At 54.7% G+C, this 17,855-nt stretch overlaps 1 protein-coding gene and 1 non-coding gene across 2 annotated transcripts; one reads left to right on the top strand and one right to left on the bottom strand.

Moving 5' to 3' along the window:
- Positions 1 to 7,954: 7,954 nt before the first annotated feature.
- On the bottom strand, positions 7,955 to 11,571 carry DLX2 (distal-less homeobox 2). Its single transcript, XM_061435291.1, has 3 exons — positions 10,680 to 11,571; positions 9,994 to 10,178; positions 7,955 to 9,481 (listed from the first exon to the last, which is right to left on the bottom strand). Exons 1-3 carry the CDS (start codon positions 11,077 to 11,079, stop codon positions 9,071 to 9,073), a joined length of 996 nt encoding a protein of 331 aa, XP_061291275.1. The 5' UTR covers positions 11,080 to 11,571; the 3' UTR covers positions 7,955 to 9,070.
- A 5,599-nt stretch (positions 11,572 to 17,170) lies between these two features.
- Positions 17,171 to 17,242, top strand: TRNAW-CCA (transfer RNA tryptophan (anticodon CCA)). Its single transcript has one exon. It is a non-coding gene; the product is annotated as a tRNA-Trp (tRNA).
- The last annotated feature ends 613 nt before the right edge of the window (positions 17,243 to 17,855 follow it).

The raw sequence follows: 17,855 nt of genomic DNA, 5'->3' as shown, positions 1-17,855 counted from the left end.
AGCTGCAAACCCAAGAGGGTCAGCATCATTTCACTGTATTCTCTTCTTGATTACAAGCCGGGCCCATCAAACACAACATAATTACAGTAATTTCAGGTTTATTTATTCTAATGCAGTTTCCCCATCTCTCTGGTAATTATGAGCAATTTTTTCGCCCAGGGAATCTTTTTGCATTAACAAAAGAGATAACGCACTGAAAGCCAAATTTGCTGTGCATTGAGAAAAGGGAAAAAAAAAAAAAAATCAAATAGGTGCGAGCTGCCATCTCTGCAATTCTCCGGTACCGGAGCCGGCAAATTGCTTGCAGGTGTATGGAACAAGCTTGTCAATGGCCAGGCCTCCAAATTAGCAAATGCACAGCATCGAAGTAATGAAGACAGACTTAGCAAAATTGCCAAACAACAGATACCTCTTTAATATCTTCTCTCACACACTTTCTCTAAAATGGGTAAGGGTAGGGGTAGAGGGGCAGAAGCAGCAATCCCCAGCCCCCTCCTCACTGGTTTTGGGTTTCATAAGCCTGGGACTTTGTGGTCCCGCAAGCTGTGGTCTAATTGTGGAAGAAACATTCTCCTAAATCTAGGCAATATAATACAAAATTGGAAATATGTTTATAATTCACAACTTTCCTTCATTGTTATTATGTTTTATTTTTCTTTCTTTGTTTCTTTTTGAGCTCTGCAGCAGGCTGGGTCAGATGGTGGTGCTCCAGCTTTCCCTATCCTGCAGTAGTTTTAAGAGCCACAAAAAAGTTTTAGAATTTCCCCCACCTGCATGCACAGAAGTATGAGTTTATTCTTAGAGTCATTTGATGTAGAAATAATCAAATCTCTCCCTTTGAAAAAATCATCCATTTCTGTCACCTAAGGAAAGGTAGAACTGGGAGCTGGATGTAAAACCCGAGATACGCGATCCCAAGAAAAAGTGGGAGGAAAGAAGCAATCCCGGCCCCTAGTTATATATTTTTATCTTGCTACCCATGACTTGCATTCTGTATCTTAAAAAAAAAAAAAAAAGATTTCAAAATTCTCCAGCTTTTGTCATCTCACTGCCTGGGTTAAACATCCTTAAATCAGAGGCTAAAGCGAACTTTGCTGCTCCTCATCCCTCATGGCCATAGAAATCTCTATCAAATGCAGAGAGTAAGGGTCTCTCCCTCCCATGGCTCGAAGAAACCCTCCTTCCATCCCAGCTCCACAACAAACCCCAATTCCGTGTTGGCTGGCAAACGGTTCTAAAGGGTATTTTACCCAGGCTCAAGAAACTGTCACCCCCACCCACTCCTTTCCTTACCCCCGCCCTCATTCCCCAACCTTCAGGGATTAACACTTCCTGAAACATCAAGTGTTTTTATAAAAAGGAAAAAAAATAATCCTGACATAGCTGACAAGAAGTTTTGATGGAAGAATTAGCTGGTGCATACATAATCACTCCCCCACCCTCCTACTCCCGGAGTGGGAGCCGCTGCGGCGGGTGCAGCTCAGCCTTCCAACCCTCTGAAAAATGAAACCGGTTTCCACCCTTACCTTCTTCAGTGTCAATTTCAGACAATCTGGACACAATCTTTGCTACATCAAATCAAAAGGGTCGAAGGCGGCTTTTGGCTGGGAGAATGACAGGAAAGAAAAGGCAAAAAAGAAAAAAAAAAACAACAAAAAAGAAAAATAGGAAATACAAAACCGACCAAAGCGAGCAAAACAAAACCAGAAAACCAAAAAGAATCCCCCAGCCCCGTCCTCCTATCCTGAGGTAAAGAGTGGAAAGAGGTCCCCAGGACCAGGAGCCTGCGAGCGCCGGAGGCTTTTTGCAGCGCTGCGCTTGCAGAATAGGACTGAAAATTTCGGCTATATAGCCTCTGTCTTTATAGCTGATGAAAAAAATTGCAGATTATTAGCATAAATGTTTACTCTTCATTACGCTGATGACATTGTGCACTCGAGATCTTGGTAATCTTTGGGAAAATTATGAGTAATTTTTAAAAATTTTAAAGCAGCAGCAGTTACCATGCAATTCAGGCTAATTCTGCGTAGGCTCCGAACGGATATAATTATCGAGGAGTCAAGATGTTATGCTAAAAACTATGCATTGATATTCCCATTTATTATGTACATACAACTTTGACAATGTTGATGCTTGAAATAGCAGGAAATTGTCTTGCGCAAAAATTACAGTCCATATTAGGACATCTGAAATTGCGAAGAATTATATAGTAATTGCAGGCTTTCAGATGGGAGAGCCAGAATGCTCAAACTAGTGCAAATGTGGATAAAATTACAGATCAGAGCAAAAATTAGGGAAAAAGGGGGTCTGGGATTTTTCAGGTTGGCTATAGGATTCCGGAAGTGTCTAATGCCACATGATTGCTGCAGCTTTAGGGGAAACATTCATGCCTCAAATAGCGCCTTGGCCAGGGTGGCTTTAATTGAGTTTCTTGGGCTTTTTCTTTTAATGGGGGCAAATGAGAAAATTGGCCACCCAAGGCAAATTTTCACTGTTCTCCCCTGAACCTGTCGGGAAGAGAATCCCTTTTCCCGCGTGCCTGCTGGCCCTAGCTGAGATACCCGTGAGGCCGGGGCCCCCGACCCTAAATGTGGTAACGGGGCAAGAAAGTGCCTGAACCGGATGCCCACCTCCTCCCAACATCTATTCTTTTTTTTTTTTTCTTTCCAATTCTCTCTTCTTTCCTTAGGCCCTTTTCCCAGATTCTTACAAATCCCCTCCAGAGCGCAGCCAGGTAGGGCCCTGGAAATCTGCAGGCCGAGTCCAGGGGGCGGGAGGTGGGGTGCGGGGGTAGCTGGCTGAGGAACTGTGAGGCGATCACCACACCAGGACAGAGTGCCGCTCCGTGCCGACGGGCACGAGCCTGGTTTGGAAGCTCTGGGAGGGGGCAAGGGAAGGATCTGAGGATCCTCGGGGCCCGCCCAGCGACCTCCTCGGCGTTCCTTTGATCTCCACCGCGGAGAGATAGACCCCCCACCCCACCCCAACACTCATTCCCGTTCGGGCGGCGCTCCTCTGGGGCACTGAGACAGCCTGCGACTTTAAGAAGCCAAGGGCAGTGCTGCCAGGAGACGGGGCGGGGCTGGGGCGGGGGTTGCGGCGGCTCCCTGCCGGAGAGAGGCCACCCGGGAACCCGGACGCCGCTCGGAGCAGCCCGGACTCCGTCGGGTTCCGGGGCCAGAAATCGCCATTGTTCCGTGAGCGACGATTTCATATCTAGGGTATCTGAGCCTCCTGGACGACAAAAGGAGGATAGGAGCGCGGGTAGGCAAAGCCCGCCATGTTTGTTCCGTGCGGGCCCCAGTCGGCCCGCTGCGATCACCCTGGCGCGCTCCGACTTCAATCCCGCCCTCTCCTTCGCCTTTTCTCCTTCCCGGGAGTTCTAACCCTTTGGCCCGCAGCCCTGGCCCGCCACAGGAAGCCTTTCTCCACCTTCTCGGGCTCCGCGCCCAGCCTTCAATCCCCCTGCTTCCGCCCTCAAGCTCTCAGCGCTGGCGGAACCCGACCCGGGACGCAGACAGTGGCACCAGGACTCCTGAGGATTCCCCACCCCCCACCCCCCCTCCAAAAAAAAGGCCTCCGGAGACTCCAGGGAGCTCTGCGCAGCCCGCCCACGGCTAAGATGCTGCAGTGTTGGCGGTCTGGCCCGACCCGGAGGACGGAGAGGAGTCGAGGCGGCCGGGGAAAGAAAGGTCTATTGAGAGATTCTGCCTGCGTTCTCACGTGCAGGCGGAGTGGCTGCTCCTCCGAGACCTGCCTGCCTGCTCCTTTCTTTTCGAGAAACACAGCTTCTCCCCCGCCCCGCTAGGGCCCAGGCCCCGGGGTGGAATGTAATATCTTGTAATGTGGCAATCACTGCCAAACCGGTCCCCTCCAGGGGAACTCCCGGCAGGGGGGCCTTGGAGAGTTGTGGGGCCTCTGCATCCGCCCGCGCAGTTGAGTTTGCGGGGGGCGGATGGGAGGCTGGGCAGCGGGTTAGGCTTGTGTGGGGGCGACGGGGACAGATCCCAGAAGGGGAAGGAGGCTTCCCTGGGGTGGTTTTGGGTATCTCGACCCTGTGAGAGCCACAGTCTCGGGCGATCCTGGTCAGACCCGGCCAGGGACCCGAGTAATCAAGACCGCAGCATCGGTCTTCCTTGGTGGTTCAGTGGCTAAGACTCCCGGCTCCCAATGCAGAGGGCCGGGTTCGACCCCTGGTCAGGGACTGCAATGAAGAGTTGATTAAAAAAAAAAAAAAAAAAAAGACTGCAGGCTCGCATCCTACCCACCGGCTTACGGGGACACCAAAGTCAAATGCAAAGGGACCACTATTTAAGGAGGAAGAGAGAATCTGTGGTTTCATGCTTGAAGAGGTCTCTGACCCCAAACAGCCTCAAGGCACTGGTGGTCGCTGTCCCCTAACGGGAAAAGACCCGGCGTGTGAAACTTTTCAGGGAGTGCATGGGACGGGGACAGGGAAGGGGGTGTTTTGGGGAGGGCTGAGTTGCTTCTGGGTTTTATAGAAGGACGTCAGTGAGTACGTCTCTTTGAGGGGGCTTTCTGCTCCTGGACATCATTCTCCTTTCCGGGACCTTTTAACAGTGGGGAAACCATCGGACCACTTCCTAACTCCTTTCTTTACCCCTTTTTTTTCTGCCGGCCCCCCTTCTACCAAAGAACTGTTTGTAAACAAAACTCCGGTCTTCCAGCACTCTCTCCGCCCCCGCCAAACCTGATACTTCCCCCAAACTCGCCCCACAAGTCTCGGAAATCCTTACACAGGACGGATATTCACAATTTTCACAAGTAATCCTGAAAGAAGGCGGAGGGGAAGCCTCCTAAACGATCCCACATTGCAGCCGCGCTGATTAGGCCTGGGATCCGTTCCCTTTCTCTCTTCCCCCTCCCACCCCCCAACACCAGCCTGGGAGCGGCGGGAATTTGGGGCAGCGGGTGGGGTGTGTCTCTACACCCGAGAAGCACCCAGGGCAGGGTGGCCCGCGGCGGGGCGCGTGCAAGGCACGGGTTGGGGGAGGGTGTTGGCGGAGGTGGCGGGGCGATGCGAGGAGCAGGGGACTCAGGAGCGCCCGGAGTGCCTGCAGTGGGAGTTGGGACTCAGTGCTCTGCCGGAGTTCGAGCGACCCTGCCGGGTGTGTGTGTGTAGCGGAAGGCGTCGGGCACCCCTCACTCTTCGGCTGCCCTCCCCCTGCTTCCCAGCGCTTGTCATATCCTGTCTCTGGCCTGATATTTCACGAGAGCAAATGGAAGGGGATTACAATGAAGATTTATGTGTGTTTCGAGCGGGGCTGGTTTCCCAGTGTAGGGAGCTGGGATCGCCGCTTCCCATTTCCATTTTTCATTCGCGCTTTGGGGAGCGCAGGCCGGCGTGGGGCGGCGGGGCGGGGGGGGGGGGGGGGCGGGGAGCCTGTCTGCGCGGCGGCGGGCTGATCACAGGGCTCCGCGTCTCCCGGCGGGCCGCGAGACTGGGAGAAGGCCTCGCCAGCGAGTCGCCCCCGGCGGGGCTGGAGCCGGCCCCCGCCTCCCCCCAACCCGGCTTTGTTTCTCCCTCCGCTCACCCCTCCTCCTCCCCGCCCCCTTACTTCTGGGACCCCGGTGCATCCTTTGCTTTCCCTTCTCTTTGCCCTTCTCCTGGTCTGCGGAAACGCCCCCTTCCTCTGGCCCCTGCACCCTTCTGCTCTCCGCTTCAAGGGCTTCCCGGGGAAAGGCACGCCGTGGCCCGGCCCGACCCCGCCGCCGGCGGGTGCCAGGTTCGGTGACTCCGGCGAGTCTGCGGAGCCGCGGCCCACCCCGGAGCTGGGGCCGCCCGCCCTCCCGGCTCCCAGGCTCGCTCATGCCAAGGCCTGTTGCGTGATTCCAACTTGGGCTGACATTCCCTGCCCCGGGCGCTCCGGCGTAGGCCTCTTAATCATCTTGTCTGCTGCAGATCCTCGACACCAGCCAATTTACTGCCCCGTCTCTCCTCGCTAGTTTCAGGAGGGGGAGGGGAGTGCGCGCAAAGGAGGGGAGGGCATAGTCAACCGCAGAAAGAAGGCTGGCACCGGCTACTGGCACTCAAAGAAAACCACAGAATGTGGCGGTGGGAGGCGGGGGGAGGAAGGGTAGCAGGAATGGGGGTCTGCTAGGCGCCGACTGCTTAGGGAAGTCAGAATCGTGGGGTCAATGAGCGTCATCCCGGGCTTTCCCAGCCCTGAAAAACAATGCAGGAATGCAAACGGACACTTGACTGAGCAGCCTCCCTGCCTTCCCCAGAGCCCCAGCTCCGTGGACCATGCTCTGTTGTAAATCAGATTCGATGCAGGCCTCAAATCAATCTGGTCAGAAAAGTCAAGATTCTTCTCAGGGATGCCTCGAAGGTCACCCTTGTCCCACGTCTGTTTTTTGGCAGAGATTAGTTGAGGACACACAACAAGGATGGCCTGGCAGAGAGGAGTCCTGCATCTGGCAAGGAGGGCTGTCTGACTTGCCCCCAGCCTCCTCACCAGTGGACACTGACCGCTTCAGAGGGGATGGCTAAGGTTCAGGTTCTCATACAGGAAGGGGCCAGAGCTCTCACAGCCCTAGAATGCTGTTCTCCCACACAAGGTGAAGTTGGAAAGGACTCTGGGTAAAACTCTGGACCTCATAATTGCAGGCAAAAGTAAAACCTCACTATTTGGAGGCATTGGGATAAAACTATGCTGTGCTGTGCTAAGTCGTTTCAGCCATGTCTGACTCTGTGCAACTCTATGGACTATAGCCTGGCAGGCTCCTCTGTCCATGGGATTCTCCAGGCAAAAATACTGGAGTGGGTTGCCATGCCCTCCTCCAGGAGATCTTCCCGACCCAGGGATTGAACTCACCTCTCTTAAGTCTCCTGCACTGGCAGGTGGATTCTTTACCACTGACGCTACCTGGGAAGCCCATATACTACTATACTGCTAGGCAAAATTTTATTGCGCATTATACACCATGTTACATCATTGCCTGGTTAAATGCTCACAACTCTGACATAGCTATTATTATCTGTTCCATCTTATCGGTCTGCAAAAAGCACAAAAAGTTTAAGTGGGTAGCCTAAAGTCACCCAGTGATTGAAGTCAAGAAGTTTCCAAGTGTAGGCCTTAGTGCTTTCAAGGAAAAACAAAACAAACTTTTAGTTCTGCAGACTTTTAGGTCTGCATTACACACCTACCCCGGGCCTTTGAAGGAAATGCCAGAAATTAGGGTCACTTCCAAAGCTGGACACTAGCTGTGTGGGACCCAAGGTGGAAAGCAGAGCTGAATCACGTTTGGACCTTTCCCCTCGGAGATGGTGAGGTGGAGCATCTGTGAATGGTGCCGATGCCACAGCAATTTGCACCGGTCTCCGTGGGAAAGTGCATGAATTTGTGTCAGTGTGATTCGTATGTGACTGTATGGATGTGCTTGTGAGAGTCACAGTGTGTGCGTGTGCTGCGTGTGTGCTAGCGCAGCCCTGTGTGCCCGTGGTGGCCCCGCATTCCCAGTCTCCTGAGAGCCTGGGTGACTCACTGAGTTCTCCACTCAGTCAGCCCCAGAAGAGCTGCAGGGCAAACGGAGGGGAGGGTCCGAAGCAGGGGTCTGACCCGGCTTCGGCAGGTTCCCCGGGGCGGCGGCCTGAGTGTACTGCCCGGCCAGCACCGCGGGCGCGGGGGCGGCTGAGACCGCCCAGACGCGGGGCTGTGGCGCTGGCGCCGGCGCCGGAGGGGCCGGGCGGGTGGAGGCTGGAGCCACCCGGCGCTGAGTGACTCACCGCGCCGAGAGCTGGCGAACCTCGAGCCGGGACTCGCATGCGGGCAGAGCGGGAACCCTCGCGGCGGCCCTGCGCTGAGTGCGCCTGTCCTCGCCTCGCCGCACCTCACCGCAACTCGCAGCCTGTCACTCTTGACCGACCCAGTTCCCCCCTGGGCAGCAGCTCGAGCTTCCAGGTTGTGACACCAGGGAAAAAGTGCACACATCCAATGAAAACAATAATTTATTTAAATAATCTCTTCATATTGTAAAATCAACATTAAGAGCATGTTGTTTTCATAATAAATAACCCCAAAATACCTTTCATTTCAAGAACAAAGACTTTAGGATAAGATAAATCCAAATCAGTAGCTTAAACTGAGAAAATCTTTCAAGGGAAAAAGAAAACGGAGGGGTGCTGAGGTCACTGCTAAACCGCAGTTTTCACAAGTGGGGGTTTACAAAAAAATGTCTGAAAAGATGAGTATGTTTATACAAATAAATCAGTGGGAAAATCTGCACAGACACGTTTATTTACAAACGCTATGTCCAAGTCCAGGCTAATACTCCTGAATAGGTTTTAAAAAAGATAATTTAAACACATTTTTTTTTTTGCAGTGTCCACATATTAAAAAATCGTTTTTCCCCAACATCAAAATGAGGTCATCCGCAAAGGCACCTAAACTTTTAAAAAAATAAAAATAAAAAAACTCCACTGGTGAAGGATGAGGAGAGAGCTAAGGGAGCGAGGGGAGCGTTCCTGGGAGTAGAGCTAAGTCGGGGGAGGGACGCGGGCTCCAAGTGTTGGCAACAGCCGGGCAGAAAAAAAAGCGGCGAGCCGTCGGGGTCAAGGGGGCGTTGGGGGGGGGTGGGGTGGGCAGGCAGGCAGGACCCAGGAGGTCAATAACCCCAGAGGATAGGAGCTGAGCCTGGGGGCGGGCGAGGAGAAAGGAGTCTCAGAGGGCCCGGGCAGCCTCTCGGGCGGGGGAGGCATCCCTCTCCGGGACTCAGCTCGCGGCCCGCGGCGAAAACGGCGCCGGGCTGCCTCGCCGGGCGGGGAGGGGAGGGGAAGCTAGTCTGAGGCGGGGCTCGGGTCGGCAAGGCCGCCGTGGCAGGGTTTCTCCCGCGGATGCCGGGTTTCTCCGGGAGGAGCCAGGCGCGCGAGAACACGCCTTCCAGTCCCCGAGGGTAGCAGGGCCTGGGGGCAGGCCATCTCGGGCCGCCACCTCCGCGAGTGGTGGGTGGCATCCTCGGGCCGGACGGAAGGACCCTCTGGCTCTGGGGACGAGCAGTGAGGATAACTGGTCTCTGCACTCTCAGTCTCTGGCGCGGTCTCCGGGGGTTAGAAGATCGTTCCAGCGCTCACCGGGGCGCCCCCGCCGCCACCGTGGTGGTGATGATGGTGGTGGTGTGGCTGCGGGGTTTGCGTCGGGTGCAGCAGCGGCGCGGCGGCCTGCAGGTGCGAAGCGGAGCCGGAGGCCTGGTGGTACCACGGGTAGTTGCCCAGGAACGCCGAGGCCGCGCTGCTTGGGCTGGACCCGGAGCTGCCCGCCCCGCTGCCGCCGCTGCCCGGGCCGCCGCCGCCGCCCCCCATTCGCTGCGGCGCGCCGAAGTCCCAGGAGGCCGGCGCCGAGGCCGGCGGCGAAGCACAAGGTGGCGAAGCGCTGGCCCCCGGGTGCTGCTCCGAAGGGATCTCACCGCTTTTCCACATCTTCTTGAACTTGGATCGGCGGTTCTGGAACCAGATTTTGACCTTTGTGGAAAAGGGACCTGAGCATTAGTGGAGGAAACTCGGCCTGGGATAGGGGAAGGGAGGAATCTTAGGAAGACCGCCGCTAAGGGGCGCGGGGTGGGAGTGGGGTGGATTGTCAGCGTGGGCAGGTAACCGGATCACGTGCCGCGGCCTTGGAGGCTGTGTCTGTTCCTAGGAGCGGTATTCTCAAAACAACAATAACAACAAACCGAGACAGCCGATGTGTGTGCACGGAGACTGATAGTGACCGCGGAGGGGGTCAAGAGGGCCAACTGTTGCACCCGCTTAATCAGCAGTGCGCAGAAGGACAACTTGGCACGCGATTTCTGCCCACACTGGCACTTCCCTTCCATCACATCACCTGGGGGATGTCAGCTTCGGGCGTAAAAGGTCCAAGGCGCGGCCTCGAAATTCTTAAAATTACTTAAGAAAAACATAGTCCTCAACCTGCCTGCTTCCCGGCCATCCCAGGCCAGTGCCCTCCTCATGCCTCCCAGGCCGTGAACCCTCACCTGAGTCTGGGTGAGGCCCAGAGACGCCGCCAGCTCAGCTCGCTCGGGAAGTGCCAGGTATTGAGTCTTTTGGAAACGCCGCTGAAGAGCCGCCAGCTGGAAACTGGAGTAGATGGTTCGAGGTTTCCGGACTTTCTTTGGCTTCCCGTTTACTATCCGGATTTCAGGCTCGAGCTCTTCCTTCTCTGCAATGAAATGGAATCGTGAGAAACATGCAACCGTGGGAGCCCAGGAGTGCCCGCCCGCAGGGAGGGTAAAGTGGAACTTTGCCTAAGCCGGGAGGCGGGCTATTGGAGACGCTGCTTTGAGCTCTGGCGCAACTTTGCAACGCTCCGACCCATGCCGCCAACGAACCCGGGAGCTGGCCCCTCCTGGGAAGGGGAAGACCGGCGCAAACCTTGGATAGAGGAGCAGCAGGTGGTAGGGAAATGAGGCTACCGTGAGGCATGCACCTCGGCTGACGAGGCCGCCTGGTGCCACCACCTGAGGTCCCACCTCCTGAGGGACGTATCCGGTGACCCTCGGCCGATTGAAGATTTAGGAGGGTAAAGGGCGCGAGGCGAGCAGGGAGCAAGCAATGTGAAAGGCCAGGGCTCCAGATAGATCCCGCCCCAAACATTTTTATCCGCCCCCACCCCCCAGTAACTAGACCGATTTGGCACCCGTGATGCCAACTTTAAGCATACCAGGTTCGTTGTTGGCCGGGGACGAACTGGTCCCGTAGGGCGCGTAAGAGGTGTAGGCGGCGGTGTAGCCCAGATCGTAGCCGCTCTTGGCTGAAAATGGGACGTTGTTGAGGCCGCTGGCGTGGTACTGGTAGGAACCCATGTGCGCGTAGGGCGAGCCGCCGCCGCCGCCGCCGCCACCACCCGCCGGGTGTTGTTGGTTGGTGTAGTAGCTGCTGTCGGTAGCTGTGGACACCGGGAGAGTGGGCGACTCCTGAGGCTTGTGGAGGCTGCTGCCGTTGCTGCCGCCGGGGCCAGCGCCGCCGCCGCTCGGGGGCTGCTGGTGCTGGTGGTACGTGCTGGAGGCCGTGATCTGGGTCGAGTGCATATCAGCCACCAGACTGTCAAAGACTCCAGTCATCCTGGCCCGGGACGGGAAAGAGCAGGGGTGGCGGGCGCGAGGGGGGTAGCGAGGCGCCTCCTCCGTCTCTCTCTGTCCCCTCCAGCAGCCAATGTAATTACAGAGGGGGAGGGGGGAGGAAAACAAGAAATGTAGCAACGGTCTAGGCAACTCCTCCTCTGGGGGAGGCGATCACCGTGCACTGCTCGGGACAGCTGCCGCCGGCCGCATCCTCTCTCCGTCTCTCGGGCTGCTCGGCTCCTTGCCCAGCGCGGGCTCGGGCGGGGGGCGGAAAGCGGAGGGGGCAGGGGTGGCGGGGCCTGGCCTGGGCTCCGGGAGGAGGTGGGAGCAGGTGAGCAGCCCCGAGCGGCTTTACGATTGTCTGTGGGGCGGGCTCCTGCAGGGTGGGCATTTAACACTCATCACGTGAGCTCAGGCGACGTCACCTAGCAACGGCCAATCCGAGGCTCCCGGCCACACGGCTTCTGGCGCCCTGGAACGCCGGACCGGGGTGGGGGGTTGGGGGGGCGGTGTCACAGGGCGGGCGCTGCGGCTGCTGCGGTCGTGGGTGCAGACAGGCTGCTGCCTAATGTGAGCCAAGAGGCTGGAAGGCGGGGGACGGTGGGGAGTCAAGGTGGCCGATGGCAGGAGAACAGAAGGCGTGAAGACGGAGACGATCATTTTGCCTCTGAGGAAGAAGAAATGGGGTCTTCCATCCCATTCTGTGTACAAGTGTCGATCAATGCCAGTGATTCCTACTTTCATGTCCGAGGTCAGCATTCAGATATTAATCGAAATAAAGCGATCCCGAGACCGCGGCCAGTTCCAGCTCCGCTTTTCCTCGAAGGGTCTGACATTTACGGTTGTCAGCCCCTAGACACTTGACATAGCCAACTGATTTAAATTAACCATAATACCTGCTTCCTAACCAACCCAGAGGGATATTAAAACAATTAATACGGTAATATTTAAACTATTTTCTTTGTTCCTTGAGAGAAGAGCTATATAAATTCAAAGATATTATTGCTAATGATATATTTGAAACCATTTCCCTTTACACTTTTCTGACACAGGGAGACTCTTGAGTAATTACGTGTATTTGATGGCTAATTGACGACCAAAACATGATCCCGATGATTTCCTCTCTAGGTTGGAAAGCTAGACCAGACTGATCACATGGCCTTTCAAGTTCATTCTAACTCTAAATTCCATATTTTTATGAAAAAAGAAATGGGATAATACTTTGGTGAGAGTGTTGTCTTGATATTACAAATCTTGGTAAACTTACAGAAGCAAATAGAAAAGTTTTATCTCATGTACTTAAGACTTTTTAAAGTTATTTTCATCTCAGGATCCTATTTGACCCTATCGCTGCAATTTTTCTTTTAAATCTGGTAGCGACTTCTTCTGTATCTGTTTCCTCGTGGTTGGAAACCATGGCCCGGTGTTGAGGGACACTCGCCGGTACTGGACTCCGCAGTTCCTGCCTTGTGGCGCCACCTGGTGGAGGTGTTCGTGATTGCGGTGGACCCAGTAGACGGTCTAATGACGCCGAGGCGCCAGCCTCTGAAACCCCCCAAAAGAACAAAATAGTAATTAAAAGCCACAAAATTGTGCTAGTGCGTGCCATCTGAAGCACCCCGTCCTAAAGACATAACAGGTCGCTGAAAGAACTTGTTACAACAACTGCCTAATGGAAAACAAGTTGATACTTTGAAAAATATCTTTGGTTTTCTTCCTCAGAAAAAGCAAGTGTGTAATTAAAACTCCAGCATCCACAGAGCTCACTCTCCGCGGAATAGTGAGGAAGGTAATCGGCCTTCAAATCTGCCTGGATTTAATTCCCAGCCGTCCTTTTGGTTACAAAAGACCCCCAGATGGAGAAGGGTGAGCAGGTTTAGAAAGCCTTGGGAGGTGGGGCTCACCACTGGGGCGCAGCTTGCTGCTTTGGGGGCTCCAGTCACAAACTTAACCTCTTGATAGGTAATGAAGCCTGCTTTTTGGTGTCTTCACACCACATGACGAATCTTTCTGTCATCACAGTGATAGCTGTTTTGACCTAAGGCAGAAACTTGTTTTCCTATTGAAAATGAAACATAAAATATCCAATTTCCATAGTCTTGACTCTCTCTGTTCCTTTGGTCCCACCAGACTTTTTCATGGTGGCAAGTGTGTTGAATTTTATTAACCGTGAGAACCTGCATTAATGGCATGAAGTCTAGGTCAGCTGAGATCTGGAAAATGGCATCTTCCTGGAAGGAAATATGACCCCAGTTCCCCTTTAACTGGAAAACAAGGGACTTGTGTGTGTGGGAGAAAAGACCAGAGGCAATGAGCAAAGAGAGAGAGGGAGAGTGACGCAGAATTTAAAACTGCATTTGGAGAATCAAGTAAAGACCTGAGATGTTAATTCTGATAATCCAGGCACAAATCTGGGTTTACCTAAATTATCTGATCGCTGCATCACAATATCCAAATAATTTTCTCCCTTTGGTCTAAAGTCAGAGAGGCAGTACTGTCGAGAATTGATACTCTCTTCAGCAGTTCAGAGTTAGGGGCATGCCTCTCTCCATAATGATTGGAGAGGAGTTTAGCGGGGCTCAGACCGAGTTTTGGGGTAATTAGACATGTCTTCTTGCCGCCAAAATTCCTCCTCCACCTCAAGGCACCCTCCTTCCCGTTTTCTGCTTTCAGTTTTCTAGAGACGGATGGGGGAAGGAGGGGGCTCAGTGTCTCTGCTCTGGTCTTGTATGTTCCACATCATCGCTGAGACCTTCCTGCTTTGGATTCTAGGCCCACCAGGGTGTCCCCATGGCACTTTATCTGGTCACAGAGTCTCACCGTCTCCTTCCTTGGGAGCCTTGTGACAGCCCTTGCAGACAAGGACGTAATCATCGTTCCCATTGTACACAGGAACACTGAGGCTCCAGGGTGGAAACGACTTCCTTTGAGTTAAGTACACCTCCTTTCTCTGTTGCCATAGTGTAAACCGCAGGGTATTTACTGTAAGCCTCGGTTGAACAGCTGCCGATCTCCGGAAGACAGCGAGCGGCTCTTTGAACAGGTCTGCTGCGCCTAGCTTTCAGTTCCTGCCCCACCGCTGGCCTGGGTCAGGAGTCCAGGGCGTCGCCTGGCTCGGCGCACCGTGTCTGCGGGACCACTGGGCGTCCTCCATTACACAGAAAGCCAACTCCGAGGGGTGCCCTGGGGGAGAGGATGCCCCCTGCCGGCAGAGGGTGGGCGCCCGAGGGCTGTTCGTGCGCAGCCAGGACAGTCACATTCTCATTCACCTACTTCGCTCGGGGTCACACACGCTGCTGCTAGACTGCCCTCTGTTCCCACTCTGCCGTCGAGGGTCCCAGGGACACGGATTTCCGGGCCATTGGTCCGAGAGGCGTTCTTTCGTGTTTTTGTTTCCAAAGTATTACCTCTAGGGTCCTGCAATTTCAGGTCTTTGGGGAATTCGTCACAGACCTCGGGGAGAGGGTTTGGTTTCTGGGAACTGCTCATCTCCATCTTTGCAGGAGCAGCCTGGCCGTTGCATCTTCTGGGGCCCAACTCTCGCTCAATCTTTTAGCCTCACTCGTGTCCTCGACCTGGTTCCATCCCCCACCCCCGCCCCCAGCCCTTAACGAGGCCTCGAGGGACTCCTGGTGTGGCCAGCCCCTCCCAGCCCCTCTGGTCTGTAGGCAACAGGGATCAATGTTCTTGAATCCCACACATTTTTCGTCTCTCTTGCAAAGACTAGAGGAGCGGACATAGTAGACACACTCTGACTGGAAGGAAAAAACCCTCTGGAAAATTTTTCTGGGACTGCGCCTGAGCCGGCGCAGTGAGTAGAGAGTGCAGAGAGTAGATGGCCTTCGGATCGTCTGCCCTGTGCTGCCCTGGCAGCCCCCAGCCACATCCTCATCTCACCTCTCCAGTCTTCACTCACAGACTCTGGCGTTTCCGCACCTTTGGCGGCCGCTCGCCTTACCTCTCCTTCCCCGGCCTTCCCCATGAGCTTGAGTGTCTCAGCCAGCCAGTCCCGCTGACCGCTTACCATGCCGGGTACCTTGCCAGCTATTGGGAGTGCCTGTCTCCCAGTACCTTACAGTCTCGTGGAAAAAATACGTATTGCCATGACTAATAGTGACGGCCAGCATTTGTTTCTTGAGCGTTTCAGGATTGCCAGTTCTGCCAAGGACTGAGCCCAGGGAACCGTCTTATGTGGTCGAAACAAATTTATCCACATCGCGGAAACCAAGGCTTAGAGAGACTTTTTTTTTTTTTTTTGCTTCAGGAAACGTAGCGGCGTCGGGAACTGCAGGTCCGGGCCACAGAGGCAAGGCCGCTGTCACCCGAGGCCGAGTTTCAGGCCTGGGGGTCCCGGGAAGGCTCCGAGGCAGCGGTGCCAGGGGTGGACTGGACGGAGCTTCTCCCGGAGAGAAGCCTGCGCCGGCCCTGCCCGGAGGGGCCCCAGCGGACTAGGGAGACCCCCGGAACACACTCGAGGGGCCCTGTAGGGGGCGCGAGGGCAAGGCAGGCGCCCCCTCCCGCCTCGCCCGCGAACCCCAGCTCCTAGCCCCGTGTTCTGTCCCCGCAGAGTTTGCGCACCTGAGCCCCCTGCTCTAGTGGGTAAACCCGAAGGGCCTGGCGAGAGCGGGCGGACGCTCGGCGTTCACGGCCGCGACCCGCTGCGTCCTGGCGCTGGGTGCTCAGTTCAGCGTGCTTCTTTTAGAACTTTCAGGCCAATTTCCCGGACTACCTTCTAGGTCTTCCTGAACCAGATCCAAGTCCCTGTCGCTTTATCGCCTATTCCGCGGTTTAAGCAAAGAGAGACAAAGCGGCGTTTCCTGACCCGACCAGGGCGCCCACAATGGGCGAAGGGTTCCCCGGGCTCGGAGGCGCTGCCAGGGCCGGACACTCGGCAAGGCGGGCAAATGTCAGTGGGCGAGAGGGACGCCTCCTCCTTCCGCGGCTACAAGCTTCAGATCTCAGGCCCGGCAGGCGGGCCATGCGCGCTGATGGAGTAAGTTACCCCCTCATCCCCACCCCTTTCCCCAACTCCGATCCCCAGTTCAGTACGCTGGGACCTTCACTTTCAGCTGCAGCCACGTGGCATGATAAAAGCTGTGCAAACAGATGGCCTTCAACAAGGTTTATTCTTGAAGCTGAAAGGAAAACAGTCTCTGACATGCCCTGCCCTCTGCCCGGGGCTCGGTACAGCGGACGCCGCAGGGAATGTTAGAGCCGGGCGAGCTCAGGTGCGGGCGCTCGCGGGCTGCATGCGGGGCTGGCCGGGGAAAGCTACTTTCATTCTAGAACTTTCTGCCCTATGAGGTGCCCAGCCACGGCTGGCTGCTGCCTGTCTGGTTGAAAGGGCAACTCTTCCCATAAGAGGGGCGGAAGTGAACCTCTCCCTATGTACGCGCCCACACTCGACGGTCACCCCCCGAAGCTCATGCGGGGGTTGTCATAGCTTGCTTCCGAAACTTTCAGAGCCAATTTCGCCTTCTGCTTTACTGATCTTAGACTTTAATTCAGGTCCGATTCACTTTATTGTCTATTCAGTGGTTAAAGCGTCCCCTTCTTCCCCCACTAGCACCAAACAGGAAAACAACTTGGAAGGGACCTTTGAAACTTAAAGTATCTTTTTGGGTGCTCGGATTCCTTTTTCTCCACCCTCGCCCACGCCCACCGCTCATCACACACTAAAGAGTTGTGCCACCTCCTGCGGATGCAAAGAGGATGTGTTTGCAGACTCCTTGTCTCTGGAGCCAGACTTTGTTGGGCTGAACCGCTGCTGGTACTGTGTGACCTTGGGGCAAGGACTTCATTTTTCTGTGCTTCACTGTTTGCATCTGTAGAATGCGAGTAATAATACCTTTCGAGGGCGAGGGGCAAAACAGGTGAAGAGGGTTAAGAGGTATAAAATAAGTTACAGGGAATATAGCCAGTATTTTATAATAAGTATATAGGGAATATAATCTATAAAAATGCTGAGTCATTTGTTGTAAACCTGAAACTGACATAATATTGTAAGTCAACTATACTTAAATAAAAAACAAGCAAGCAAACAAAAAACCAATACCTTCCTCCTAGGATTATTGCCGGGGAATAACGGGCTTCCCTGGTGGCTCAGAGGTTAAAGCGTCTGCCTCCAATGCATGAGACCCGGGTTCGATCCCTGGGTGGGGAAGAACCCCTGAAGAAGGAAATGGTAACCCACTCCAATATTCTTGCCTGGAGAATCCCATGGACAGAGAAGCCTGGTAGGCTACTGTCCATGGGGTCACAAAGAGTCGGACACGACTGAGCGACTTCACTTTCACTTTCTTGTCTGCTGCCCATGTATCTGAAGAACTGGGCATTCTCTGGTCTAGGCACTGCAGGCTCTAAGAGGCCAAGGCAAGGGTGTTGCCGGGTTTTCTTCTCCAGTGCATAAGGACTTCTTCTCCAGGCAGAGGGCTGAGAGCAGAGGAGGCCTGCTGACTCCAGTGGACAAGAGCAGGCCGGGGATATAGGCATCTGTCTGTATCCGCAGTGCATGGCCCATGTGTCTTAAGGAGAGGTCAGGAGCTGGGATGTGGGGAGCGCAGGGCTGCCTGCAGCACGGAATTTAGGAAAGGCTCTGAAGGCTGTTCCTGACCCATGTGGCATTGCACTACCCTTATTCAGTCCCCTGGGCAGAGCCCAACTGTGCAGAGCCTTAAGTACTTTCCATGTGTGGCATACCCAGGCTACTTCTATATCTCTTTGAAACTGAAGAGGGGGATGAAGAAGAGCCCTGCAGTTTGTTCATAAGAAGCCCT

The sequence above is a fragment of the Bos javanicus genome, chromosome 2, assembly GCF_032452875.1.
Source record: "Bos javanicus breed banteng chromosome 2, ARS-OSU_banteng_1.0, whole genome shotgun sequence".
NCBI classification, from domain to species: Eukaryota; Metazoa; Chordata; class Mammalia; order Artiodactyla; family Bovidae; genus Bos; species Bos javanicus.
The sequence above is the reverse complement of the archived record's forward strand: the minus strand, read 5'-3'. Positions and strand labels throughout refer to the sequence as shown.

Excerpts from the sequence above, each read along its gene's own strand:
- DLX2 (XM_061435291.1), bottom strand. The coding sequence starts at position 11,079 with ATGACTGGAGTCTTTGACAGTCTGGTGGCTGATATGCACTCGACCCAG. Across the intron at positions 10,179-10,679 it reads CCCGGCCAACAACGAACCTG|AGAAGGAAGAGCTCGAGCCT; the intron begins GTATGCTTAAAG and ends ATTTCATTGCAG. Across the intron at positions 9,482-9,993 it reads TGGGCCTCACCCAGACTCAG|GTCAAAATCTGGTTCCAGAA; the intron begins GTGAGGGTTCAC and ends TTTTCCACAAAG.